The following is a 14,043-nucleotide window of genomic DNA, read 5'->3' on the forward strand; positions in this document are numbered from 1 at the left end:
TGCTTTTTGAAATTAGGAGCTTAATAAAGTCTAAATCTTCTATCACTTTCCTCAAGAGAACAGCACATACGAAAATTGTTCTCAAGTTGGAGGAGATGTATTTTAATTGGGATGTAAAGGATGGAGAAGATTTAGATAAGTTAAAAAACAAGTTCACAAATAAGAAGCAATGAAACGTCAACTGTAGGTTCTTTCAACAAGGCATGATTTAGTATAAGACATGCTCTCTAAATGTCAGTAATAGCAAACAGGCAAGAAAAAAAAAGATGCTATGCATCCACAGTAAGCATGTGTGTTCAGCATTAGTGTACAATATATAATAGCTGTCATTTATTGGATGATGACAAAGTGGCATACACATGTTAAGTGATATATGTAAAAACATATATTAAGTGGTTTATGTTGTATGTAATATAAGATATACACATATAATTTTATCAGTCAGGAGAATTAATCCACAGAATGGCTTAATTGCACTAAGGGTATCCCTAACAAAAAACAAGAAGAAATCTGTTTAGGTGGTCAGGAAAGCTGATGTAGAAGTGTGGAGAGGGGCAGGGTTTTACTACAGATACACAAGAACAAATACACTGATCAAGAATCCATAGCAGTACATATCCAAGTCAGTCAGCCAGGTGATTCACCATGTGAACAAAATTAAGAGTACCTTAGACAATGAGAAATAATTTAACTTACTAGCTTAGTACAGTTTCATCTTTAATATTTATATTCCACACCAAAAGCAAGATAAGCCATCTGTTAAACAGCCTTATATTATAAGAGATGTCAACAGTAAAAAAAGAAACTTATTTCCCACAATTTAGAGGATTTGGGTATATACTAACAAAACTCATTTGCAGTATTGGTGGTTATAGTCCTTTTAGGAGGGCCATATATAATGTTTAGTATTAGTGAAAATAAAAATTTGACTAAAACTCATTCAGTCTAGTTCTTGCCTCTTTTCAGGTCTCTTCTTCAAGTAGTCCATACACACTGCACAGGAGGAAAATACAGGCTATCAAGTTGGCCTTAAGTCTGAACCAGGAAAGCAAAGCTTATAGCAACCAAACATTTTTGCTGAGTAGAATGGATTTGCAAATTTTCTTTTTTTTTTTAATTATTATTACTATTTTTTTTTTTTAGAGAGAAAGCACGAGTGAGAGAGAGGGGCTAAAGGAGACAGAGAGAGAGAGAGAAAGAGAGAGAGAGAGAGAGAGAGAGAGAGAGAAACTCGAGCAGGTGCCACACTGAGCTTGGAATCCAGCAAGGGCTTGATCCCACGACCCTAGGATCATTACCTGAGCCAAAATCAAGAGTTGGACACTCAACCAGTGGTGCCCCTAGAAGGGATATGTATGTATGGGTGGAGGGTGGGAAGCAACCAAGATTGTTTCAATTACTTCCATAATTCATTACAATCAGAAGGTTAAGGAAAGAATGGGATACATTTGTCACTGAATCTAGCTCAAATGTTCCATGAAATTTTTCTGGTTGTATCCTTCCTCCTAGATAACGCAATCATTTTGGCATAGTTATCATCAACAAACAAACTGAGTAGCAATCTAAAACAACTGCCACGTGGCCAAAAGGGCTGGATTAGCCGTAGTGTGATACTAGGACCAATATCATCAGGAGGCTCCTGTTCTTTCACTATCATAACCATTTATAACTTACTTGCCATCACAGTGCTGTAATCAATTTTCTTTCCATAGACATGGACTAGGCTTTGCTTGATCGGATACAAGTGTTTTCTAATTCTTTTCTATTAGTCTTAAAAATGTACAAAATATCTTAATCAGAATATTTGATAAACGATTCAGGAAGTCAGGAGTTACGAGAAATTAATAACTAGATTTTAAACCATTGAGAACACAGGAATAGGGAATCTAAAAAAACAAAAGCAAACTAAAAAAGACATGTATGACAAATTTGATAGAGTTCCTCTTCTATATCTTCTGTGGCTTAAGAGTTAGCATTACTTAAATAGCTTAAGTCTTTTGGATTATTTAGACCTCTTTCCTCCCTCATTCTCTTCCAGCTGGTGAACATTCGTGCAAAGATTTCCTTTTTTCAATTTTTCTTTGGTGGCATAGAATTAACCTAATGTGTCTCTACTAAAATCTTGGCCAAAATCCTACAGCTAGTTTTTAATCTGTATTTCTCCTTGTTTTTAAAACCAGATATTACTTGTGCTTTTGAAGGATTACGCAGTTCCCTGGTTAGTTAAAATTGGTATCTTAGCAATTTTCTACCAAAAATGTGAAAGTAATTATATTATAGGGCAGTCCATAGGAGTCACATAGGACAGAAACCAGTGATATATGTTCTTTCCTGACATTTCCATCAGTGGTTTCAAGAAAACATCAATAGTCATTCTTATTTAGGAGGTTGTATTATCTGTCTGTATTAGAATATTAGAGCTTCAAATGTATTAGAACATTATTCCTGGGTCCTACCATCTAAGACACTGCTTTAGAGTATACTTGGGCTTTATAGTGTGTTTTAAGTTCTACAGGTAAAAGTTGCTACATCAAGTTACCCCTTAAATAAATGTTTCTGAAGGGCTGGTCCTCACATTCATTTTAGTCCATTACAAAGTTTTCACTGGATCATAGTGAAATGAGAAACAAGAAAAGCTAAACATCCTATGTTTAATTTATAAATTGTTGTCCCTCACTTCCACTCTCCCCACTTCTTTTGATGTTCAAATCGTCTCCCTTTTGTTAAATAATGTTAACAAAACATTACTAGAATGGTAGAAATTCATAAGATACTGACTTGGCAAAATAAAAAGTTGGCAATGCTATACAGATATCCCACCCACTCTAACTTTTTGAAATTTTACAGATCTGTGAAATTCAAAACTCTATATACCTCTCTCTTTAAAGGATTTAAAATAAGAAACATTAGAAAGCTTCAGTAAATGGGAGGGACGGCACATTGGTGCCATCTTCTAAGGTCTGGGAAACATAACCAAATTCCAATTCAGGAATTATCTGAAAGATTCTCCACTTCTCTATCTTCTCTAATAAGTTCCATGCCTTGTTACTTCCTTTCTCCCTCTGGTCCTATCCTATTCTGGTCCTATCCCTATTTCCTATCCTATTCAGTATCAATTTATGCTTTTTTGGTTTTTTTTGTTTTGTTTTGTTTTGATTTCTAAGTATTGCTCTATATACCCTCCCTCTTACTAACTTTCCAAAGTTATGTCTTCTTTTTTTTATTTAAAAAAATTTTTTTTATACATTTATTTATTTTTGATAGACAGAGAGAAACAGAGCACAAGTAGGGGAGGGGCAGAGAGAGGAGACACAGAATCTGAAACAGGCTCCAGGCTCCGGGCTGTCAGCACAGAGCCTGATGCGGGGCTCAAACTCACAAACTGTGAGATCATGACCTGAGCCAAAGTCGGACACTTAACTGACTGAGCCACCCAGGTGCCCCTCAAAGTTATATCTTCTAAATAAGTTCCCCAAATCTAAATTATTCTACAAGTTTCTTAAGTCCATATTTTCCCTTATTACTTGAATTTCCAAAGGCATTTTCTCTGTTTTCTCTTTTGTTTTCTTTTTTAAAAAGGTAATATGTTCATCATAGAAAATTTAAAGAATGACAAAAAAAATCACACAGAAAAGATGAAAACAAACCATAATTCTACCAATTAGATATAAGTATTATTAATATTCTGGTCATATTCAGTCAATGCTGGAATGATACCCTATATACTGTCATTAAATACCTTTAAATAGGAATTTTTAAATGTTTGTATAGTCTACCTAAGGACTGTCATAATTTATTTAAGCAACCCTTGGCTCAACTATTTTTTTTTTTTAACAAGGAGAGTTTAAAAACTAGTATCTCTTACTTATTTCTTGATACCAAATCAGAGCACAATAAAATTAATAAAAACAAAGTAACAAACAAAACAGAAACCAGCCACATGTCAAAAATCAAAAGGTCATAACAGTTCCATCCTTTTAATTATATAGAATAATACCTGATTAAATATTCCATTGAAATTTTATTCAGCTTTACCCTCTTCGTTATGTTTTTTGGAACTTCATTTATAGGGAGCTTTCTATGTGTTGACTAGGCTAAGCTTCATATTAACTTCTCGAATGTTTTAAACAAATGATTAAACAAAACAAAAATAAGTTAGATATGTAACAAACTAGCAATCCTAGATTCATATATTTGAATATTAAAAACATTTGAATTTTTATTTACCTTGAACAAATCTGACACAATGATTGAAGAGAAACACTGGGCATATAGGTTAAGGCAGCATTGTAACACAACAAAAGGAATGTCAATACTTCAAACCTAAAGATAAACCAAAAGAATATTTATAAATCTTTAGAATTCCAAGAAGTCAATCATAATTTAGCAGGCATTGGGGAAAAATACTATATTACAGAACAGACTTATACAATATAATTATACCAGTAACAATACAAAACTAAAAAGAAAAAAGACTTCCCAAGTAACAGTCATCTGAAAATGATCTCAAAATTTCAGTGTTCCAGATGACATCCGAATCCAAGTACAAAATAACAAATTAGGAAAGCATGTTTTTCCCTTGTATGAAATGACCCAATATTTAAAACAACAACAACAACAACAGCAACAAAACCTGTTACATACAACTCATTAAAGATTACCTATAAATCTACTGAAATAATTTTTTAAAAACCAGTGTGGTGGATTAGAATAGCGGGTTATGTCTCCACAGTATACCTATTCTGTGCTGTCAGCATCTCCCTTTGGGGGTGAGGTCCACTGTACACAACTTTCGACAAACCATGCTGGGATAGCGCACTCTCAGTCAGAGCCATGGACCCAATGCTGGAAGGCTAAAGGAGAGACATTTGAATAAAGAAAAAAAAGCCATTCTGTTGAAAATGTGATATTAAGAATATATGCACCACTAAGAATGATGGCCATGAACATCATATGTCTTAAAAATATTCCAACTGCATACTAAATTTTCTGCTCAAATATTTCACAAATAATTAAAATACAAACCACAAATAGAAATAAAATAATTTACTTTCAAAAAGTCTACCTCACCACTGGTGAATTAAAATAAAAACTTAATTAAAAAATTCTACCCCAGAAATACACAACTGCCACACACAAAAATATTAGACTAGTTTTATTGATCAGAAGAGAAAATACTTCAAAATGATTATTTTTGATAGCTTTCTTGTAATCAGATTTTAAAGCTTTATGATACTGAGTTCTCATTTCACTTTGGGTATAGTAAATACTTTGTGTGGTGTTTTACACTTTTTAAGGTACTAATAAATCAATCTTTTTTTTTTTTTTGCCTCAATAACCAGACCCTAATTTATAACACCTTCAAATCTTAGAACTAAAAAATTTACTTTGATAAAATATTACTTACTTCATGATATACAGATGGTTTGGATAAAGACGGAATCGTAAAACTCAATACTTTGCTATGTCCCTGTTTGTCAACTATTTCCTATAAAAGTGAAAAAAAAACTTAAAATATTTATTTTTTACACATAAGTTTAAGAGCTAACTTTAAACTGTTAGTCTGAAAAAAAAAGATCTGAGAGGAAAGGAATTTTAAAGTTGACTAAAATCATAAACTAAGACAATCAATGATCAATTATTTATAAACAACAGGAGTTAACCTTCCTTTTTAAGATACAAGTAAGATATAAGTAAAGAAAGATACAGGGTACAAGAAAGATATAAGGAACACAGTTTTAAGGAAGGCTGAAATAGAGATATGTAGTGTCTTAATAATCACTGATTTTTCTCATGTAAAAAGTCACATTTTCTAAATCCATTAACATAGTTATGAAATAGGTCAAGAAAAGGCCCTTAAATTTCTTTTTAAGAAAGTACAAATCTTGGGGTGCCTGGGTGGCGCAGTCGGTTAAGCGTCCAACTTCAGCCAGGTCACGATCTCACGGTCCGTGAGTTCGAGACCTGCGTCAGGCTCTGGGCTGATGGCTCAGAGCCTGGAGCCTGTTTCCGATTCTGTGTCTCCCTCTCTCTCTGCCCTTCCCCTGCTCATGCTCTGTCTCTCTCTGTCCCAAAAATAAATAAACGTTGAAAAAAAAATTTTTTAAGAAAGTACAAATCTTAAATATGTAGAATATCATATTGATTAATAAACAAAGAGTAATGCAAACTATGTTAAATCAATGGTTTGAACTCTGGCGATTGTCCAGATTTTATGAAATTGTTAGTGGCACATATTAGACTAGATCTTTTTTCCCAAGCTTTTTGTGTAGGTCACTAACAGACAATTTATAGACAATAGATTTTAAGTTTAAAAAAATTCGGGGCGCCTGGGTGGCTCAGTCAGTTAAGCGTCCGCCTTCAGCTCAGGTCACGATCTCGCGGTCCATGAGTTCGAGCCCCGCGTTGGGCTCTGGGCTGATGGCCCAGAGCCTGGAGCCTGCTTCCAATTCTGTGTCTCCCTCTCTCTCTGCCCCTCCCCCGTTCATGCTCTGTCTCTCTCTCTGTCTCAAAAATAAACGTTAAAAAAAAATTAAAAAAAAAATTCAACACTGATATTTTGAGATACCTCTATAAAAGAACTGAAATGGTCTGATTTTCAGTCTTCAATCAACTCCAAAAAATATATTTACATAGTTATATGTATGCCTGTATAGCCTTCAACCTCAATAAAGTTATTTTTAGGAGAATGAGATAGGAGTCATTTGATGTATGGAAAACAAATACTAGCTTCACTAAAATGAAAAGTAGTTGCTATCATGTCTTCACGTTTGCTATAAAAGTTATAGATCTGCTTTTGGCAAACACTTGTTAACTACATTAAATACAAACCAAATTGTAAACCCCTAGAAGAAGAGCTTCGATACATCCACTGCTATGCACATTTCTGCTGGCTGAGACTGCAAGGTAGCACCAAATCAATTCTGGAAGAAATTGCAGTGTAAATCGAAGCAACTGCTCTTCTCCACTGCGATAGAATTCAAAGAGCTGGTGACAGACGGGTTCTAGCAACTGGAAAAAAGACCAAGTGTTAATTCAAGGGTTCCACTGCATTTGAATAGACACTGACATATGAAATATAAATGGTTTTTCCTTGTTGGTAATTACTGAAATATATAAATGTTTTCATTTTTTTGGAAGCAAAACTATTCACTGTTAAGCTATTTAGCAAACCTTTGAAAGTTTACTTCTAGTGGAAGGTCAAACAGTTCAAAATAAACGTATTTGAAAGCACTTAATAAACTTTTAAATATCCTATAACTCTAAAGTAGTATTGGTATTTAAACCATATCTTTTTAACTTATTAAAATAGCTAGGCTAGGGCTCCTGGGTGGCTCAGTCGGTTGAGCGTACGACTTTGGCTCAGGTCATGATCTCACAGTTCGTGGGTTCGAGCCCCACATCAGGCTCTGTGCTGACCGCTTGCTCAGAGCCTGGAGCTGCTTCAGATTCTGTGTCTCCCTCTCTCTCTCTTTGCCCCTCCCCTGCTCACGCTCTGTCTCACTCTGTTTCTCAAAAATAAATAGATGTAAAAAAAAAATTTTTTTTAAATAGCTAGGCTATAAGAAGTTTCTTCCTTAATATCCTTAATATCCTACTTCCTGATAAAACATGCCAATATATACATGATTGGCTACTGGGATGGAGAAACTGAAATAGGAATCCTAGGTAGTTATCATCACATCACCCTCCTGAGCTTATAATTAGGCAGCATACGACAGCTATGTGTGTGGAGTAGCTGAATAATTACTGCACCCCTAAATCTAGATCCCTATTGTAACCATGGTTAATTGCCCCAGGATAATCTAAACATTGCTGCCATTTTGTTTGAAACATGATTTAAAGTTATTTATAACCTATTCCTCTCCCACCACATGCCAGCATTACCCAGTCAATAGAGCTGACTGTATCTATATCATAGACATTTTTTTAATCAGAAAGTTAACATAAGTGACTCATATGTAAGTATTACCTGAAAGCGTATACAATGATCACACACAAGTCTTAAATATGTCACAGGATACTGATTTTTCAAAGCATCAAGCTATTATATTTTCAATGGACTATAGTTCATCCATTTTGCTAACTTAGGCAATAGATTTAAGTCAATTTACTAAACTGATTTTCTACTTCCAGTAATTATAATAAACAGAAACTAATTTACAGTAGATGTTATGATTTCAAATATGCTAAATATGTAATGTATACTGGGTATAATTAAAGTCAGTATTATTTATAACAAGGTATAGCAAAATTTACACTTTAATGAACATTAAGTCAAACTAGTCTTTCCTACTGAAACATTATCTAACTTCTGACAGTTAAGGAGTATTTTTTTTCACTCTCAAAATGGTTGTTAGAGGGCAACAGGTGTCCACTGTGGTATGACAAGGGTAACAGGAAACTGGAAGGTTAGAGGCAAAGTAACCCTACTCATACATAGCTAGAGAAGTTTTCAAGGTAGAAATTTGGAATAATTGGGTTGGGGTAGCAGGCAAAAAGAAAAACTGGTAGGGAGATGTTTAGCTTTCAGGGGGGAGTTTTTAAAATTTCTTTGTGGGCCAGTGTCAATAATCTTGTATTATTGTAGAACATCTGTCATCTCTAAATACCTAGGAGTGTTTTGGTTAAATCAATTGATACAATCTAACAAGTATCTGCAAAATTATAAAATCTTATGTTAAAAATTTATTCAATAATCTGCATGAACACATAAATAAATTTTAATCAGAACACCCTCCAAAGACCTTATAACCAATTTAAAATCCAAAATTAAAAGGGCTTTTGCTTTACGAAAGCATAACCAAATGAAGACAGATTCAATGGGGTGGAGAAATTATGATACTGCAGGGGCGCCTGGGTGGCGCAGTCGGCTAAGCGTCCGACTTCAGCCAGGTCACGATCTCGCGGTCTGTGAGTTCGAGCCCCGCGTCGGGCTCTGGGCTGATGGCTCAGAGCCTGGAGCCTGTTTCCGATTCTTTGTCTCCCTCTCTCTCTGCCCCTCCCCCGTTCATGCTCTGTCTCTCTCTGTCCCCAAAATAAATAAACGTTGAAAAAAAAAAATTTTTAAAAAAAATAAAAAAGAAATTATGATACTGCAATGAGATTAAATGAAATTATGTGTATCAAACCAAGAGAGAGAGAAATACCAATTATCTGTGCAATGTTTTATAACTTGCAAAGCACTTTCAAAGCACTTGAACCTATTCAATTCCCACAACATTGTAAGGTAGAATATCATTATCCATACTTTCTACATGGAAATTGAGACAAAGAGGCCATCTAATATGACCAAAATTATGCAGCTCACAAAGCTCAGAACTGCAGCCAACACTTTTTGACTCCTTTACAAACATACTTGAAAAATATCAGAAAAGAATAGAAAGATACATAATGTATGAAATATAGGTAGTATTTGGCTTATCTAACTTGAATATATTTGAGACAAGTAATGGAGCATTAGAACATGCTATGTTACTAGTGTTTGGTTTGAATTTTTGTATGTATTTTCTCATGGATATATTGTTCTATTTGGTGGGTGGATTTTACAGTACTATTAAGAACTGTACCTCAAGTATATTTTCAGGTGTTAAATGGGCTTTTTATGGATCTAATGAGAATCTAATCATAACCTTGTTACCATTCTAAAATATATTCTGAATTCTAAAACAAGTTACAAATGAAATTTTTACAAAAATCTATTTTTAGATAAGAAGTCTGTATCCTAAGAGAGATTTCCTTCCTTCTTTCTTTCTTTCTTTCTTTCTTTCTTTCTTTCTTTCTTTCTTTCTTTCTTTCTTTCTTTCTTCTAGGTTCCACACCCAGTGTGGAGCCATAACACGGGGCTTGAACTCATGACCCTGAGATCAAGACCTGAGCTGAGATCAAGAGTCATATGCTTAACTGACTGAACCACCCAGGAGTCCCTCCTAAGAGACATTTCTAATGGTAATAGAAATGTGACATAAAAATGCCTCTGGGTGGCTCAGTAGGTTAAGCATCTGACTCTTGATTTCAGCTCAGGTAATGATCTCACAGTTCGTGGGACTGAGCCCCACACTGGGTTCTGAGCTGACAGCACAGTCTGCTTGGGACTCTCTCTCTCTCTCTCCCTCCCTCTCTCTCTCTCCCTCTCTCTCCCTCTCTCTCTCTGCCCCTCCTCCGCTCATGCCTGTGCTCCCCCTCCCTCTCTCTCAAAATAAGTAAACATTTATTTTAAATACTAAAAAAAAAATGCCTTTGAATGACTAAAGCAGAGATAGAAGTTAGGAAAGAGTTAAGTTTGGGTATATTTACAAGTAAATCTTGCACATTTTTTACATTGAACTATTAATGAGGCACATAGGTAGGAAAAAATATAGAAGTTGGAAGGACACCACTATTCAGGTGCCAATAGCCACTGAACTGATCTCTCCATACTCTGGGCTCCCTATGCCTAGAACACCAGACTTTCTGTGACTCAAAAAATAGCTGGCTTCATAACAGACTTGAGCTCTGTTAGCCTCTAATCATATGCCTTTCTTTTTTTTTTTTTTTTTTAACGTTTATTTATTTTTGAGACAGAGAGAGACAGAGCATGAACAGGGGAGAGGCAGAGAGAGAGGGAGACACAGAATCCGAAGCAGGCTCCAGGCTCTGAGCCCTCAGCCCAGAGCCCGACGCGGGGCTCAAACTCACGGACCGTGAGACCGTGACCTGAGTTGAAGTCGGATGCTTAACCGACTGAGCCATCCAGGCGCCCCTATTCCTTTCTTAAAGTTACAGCAATTAAAAGGATCAGTCAAGGGGCTCCTGGGTGGCTCAGTCGGTTAAGTGTCTGACTCTTGATCTCAGCTCAGGTCTTGATCTCAGTGTTGCTGAGTTCAAGCCTACTTTAAAGAAATAGATAGATTAGATAGATACATACACCAGTCAAGCAAACTGCATTGTACCCATAAACTGCTTCTACAATTTCTTGAATATAACACATATTCCTATCTCAGGGTCTTTGCATTTACTATTCCCTCTCCTGGAAAATTCTTGCCCCTAGTTTTTATGTTCTCCCCCTAATTCATTCAGACCTGATTCAACCAAGAGCTCCTGAGTCTCAACACATACTTTACCTACTCCACTTTATCTTCATAATTTTATCACTAATTGACACTGTATTATACATTTAGGTATTTGCATAACGTCTATCTCACCTAAAAGTTCTGATGCAGAAGGTCAAGAACTTAGTCTATTTTGGGGCACCTGGGTGGCTTAGTTGGTTAAGCGTAGGACTCTTGATCTCAGCTCAGGTCATGATCTCACATTGCAGGGGAATGGGCCCTGCCCTGCGTTGGACTCTGAGCTGACAGTGCAAGGTCTGTTTGGGATTCTCTCTCTCCCTCTCTCTCTGCCCCTCCCCCACTTGTTGCATGTGTTTTCTCTCTCTCTCTCTCTCTCTCTCTCTCTCTCTCTCTCTTTCTCTCAAAATAAATAAACTTAAAAAAAAGAATTTAGTCCATTTTGTTCACTGCTACATTTCTAAGTGATTTCTGGAACATTTATAGGTTCAAAAAATACTTAATGAATTAAACTAAATAATGAAAAAGTACTATTACTAAAATCCAAATACCAAATTTGCTAAACTTCAAATAACACCCAAATCAATGTTCCAAATTTCAAAAATGTCAAAAGATAATGAATGATATCAACATTTTGGGAATATTTCCAAATTAGGATACAAAATATTCTAAAGAGAAAAAGGAGGGTTATGATGTTCAAATAGATTACACTGTTGTATTTTAGAAGCCCTTCTAAATATATTTTTTTAAGATTGAGTTGGGTTTTAAGAATACAGAATACACACTATCTTCACCACATAAATCTGGCTAAAAACATAAAACAAACTTAAATGCAAAATCTCCTAAATTAGTGATTCTAAAAGCATGGCCCATGGACTGAAGACCAGCCACAAATGTTATCTATCAGTAATTGAGAGGAAACAATGTAAATACAGAAATTAAGAGGAAACATTAAGAGACTTTTATAGCAACTTGATATTGCTTCACCATCCAAGTTGGTGATCAGCAAACTTACTTAACAGGATATAGTATAGATCAGTTAGGGGTTATCAAATTTATGTGGTACCTCACATATGATGTGAGTTTCATGTTAATCATGTGCACTAGGTACACTTATTAGTCTGCAACAGACTGAAATTTTTTTAAAAACTGGTCCTTCACCACAAATACTTTGAGAAATACTGCTCTGAACCATAAGAGTTGTATTTACTTTGAATAAAAGAAATGCTATGAACCAAACTAGTCTATCAGAAATTTACCTTACAAACTATATCCAACATAGCCTGGTTAAATCAACCTTCATCACAGGGTAATTTCAAAATATAAAGCAGTAAATTAGAAACAAGATTTCATTTATTAAAAAAATTAAGCTATACCTATACTTACTCTGTTTGGTGAAATAACTCTTACACATGGAAAACCTTAAAATAGCATCCACCGAAATACTTTGAAAACTAAAACCCTTCAAGAAAACAAGCTACCTATACATGTTATACAAATTAAAGAGCTTTGGCAAAAAGGAAAGAACAAGAAAAATGTGATTATTCTATTCAGTTTTTCCAGGTCAAGTTTGGGGTTTGTCAATTTCACCCCAGTCTTGTCTTTTGCACGTAACAGTCGTGATGCACTTTATAGCATAATCAGTAGAAGCTGGGATTTCCAGACCTCCTTCCTGAAGAGGTTAACTACTCAAATAACAACAGGCTCTAGTTTTGGAAGGTTAATCCAAAAGGCACATAGATCCACACAGGACTGGACTCCAGGGTATAAGTTATTTTACCATCAAGTAATAAGACTAGTGGTGTCAGAGCTGCCATGTCATCTACCAAACCTGTGTACAAAAAGAATTACATTCCTCGTATCCCTCCCCTCTATTCCACCTCTTTCCATTCTTAACAGCTTCCTCCTAGGCTATTATCCTAGTACCCTAGTCTTGCTTTCAATTTTTCCATTCTCCTATCTATCCTCCACATAGCCACCTTCCTGAAACAATAATCTGATCAAGTCATACCTTCAGTACAAAAGTCTAAATTGTTTATGATGGAGTTCAAGGCTCACCATGGATATGACCTAAACCAATCTTTCCAGCTTCAGTTCAGTACCACCAGTCTTATTCTCTTGTTTACTATTGCATTAGCCTATTTGCTATTTTCCAAATGCCATGCCTTTTATTGTCCACACTACTTCCAATCCGTTTCTATTCTATTATGAATAGTGGGATTTACAAGCACCAGAATCTGAAGTATAAATCATTTTACCACCTTCAAACTAAATTTTCTTTCTAAAAAAAGAGAAGGAAATGGGGGCGGGGGGTGGGGGCAAGAGAAAAGAAGGAAGCACAGAGAAACATCAGCCAGACAAAACTGCTTGCCATTCCTTGAGTGTTTTGCATTTTCTCAGCCCTCCATATACTATTCCAACAGCTTAGAATGTCCTTTCATATTACATATCTGGAAAACTTATGCATATGCATCTAAGCATTCCCTTGAAAGCATGTATTTACTTATTTTCTCTCCTTTTCCTCTTTCAAGATAAAGACCATGTGTTACTACTCTTTGATTTTCTATTGCCTAACATTAAAGCTGGTTTATAGTTGTTTAACATAGTGCTGGAAGTTCTAGCATCAGCAATCAGACAACAAAAGGAAATCAAAGGCATCAAAATTGGCAAAGATGAAGTCAAGCTTTCGCTTTTTGCAGATGACATGATATTATACATGGAAAATCCGATAGACTCCACCAAAAGTCTGCTAGAACTGATATATGAATTCAGCAAAGTCGCAGGATACAAAATCAATGTACAGAAATCACTTGCATTCTTATACACTAACAATGAAGCAACAGAAAGACAAATAAAGAAACTGATCCCATTCACAATTGCACCAAGAAGCATAAAATACCTAGGAATAAATCTAACCAAAGATGTAAAGGATCTGTATGCTGAAAACTATAGAAAGCTTATGAAGGTAATTGAAGAGGATTTAAAGAAATGGAAA

General features: G+C 35.3%; 1 protein-coding gene across 1 annotated transcript in view; it reads right to left on the reverse strand.

Annotated features, from left to right (window-relative positions):
- HYCC1 (hyccin PI4KA lipid kinase complex subunit 1) overlaps nt 1–14,043 on the reverse strand; it is a 106,388-nt gene that overhangs the window by 32,456 nt on the left and 59,889 nt on the right. The window contains exons 4-7 of the mRNA XM_047094851.1: nt 6,832–7,011; nt 5,408–5,488; nt 4,738–4,853; nt 4,228–4,323 (exon numbers count right to left, since the gene is read on the reverse strand). Coding sequence (XP_046950807.1) covers nt 4,228–4,323; nt 4,738–4,853; nt 5,408–5,488; nt 6,832–7,011 — 473 coding nt within the window. The remainder of the gene's footprint in view (nt 1–4,227; nt 4,324–4,737; nt 4,854–5,407; nt 5,489–6,831; nt 7,012–14,043) is intronic.

The sequence above is a fragment of the Lynx rufus genome, unplaced genomic scaffold (assembly GCF_022079265.1).
Source record: "Lynx rufus isolate CCGP_SWC_20201006 ecotype Redwood Valley unplaced genomic scaffold, mLynRuf1.p SCAF_4, whole genome shotgun sequence".
NCBI lineage: Eukaryota > Metazoa > Chordata > Mammalia > Carnivora > Felidae > Lynx > Lynx rufus.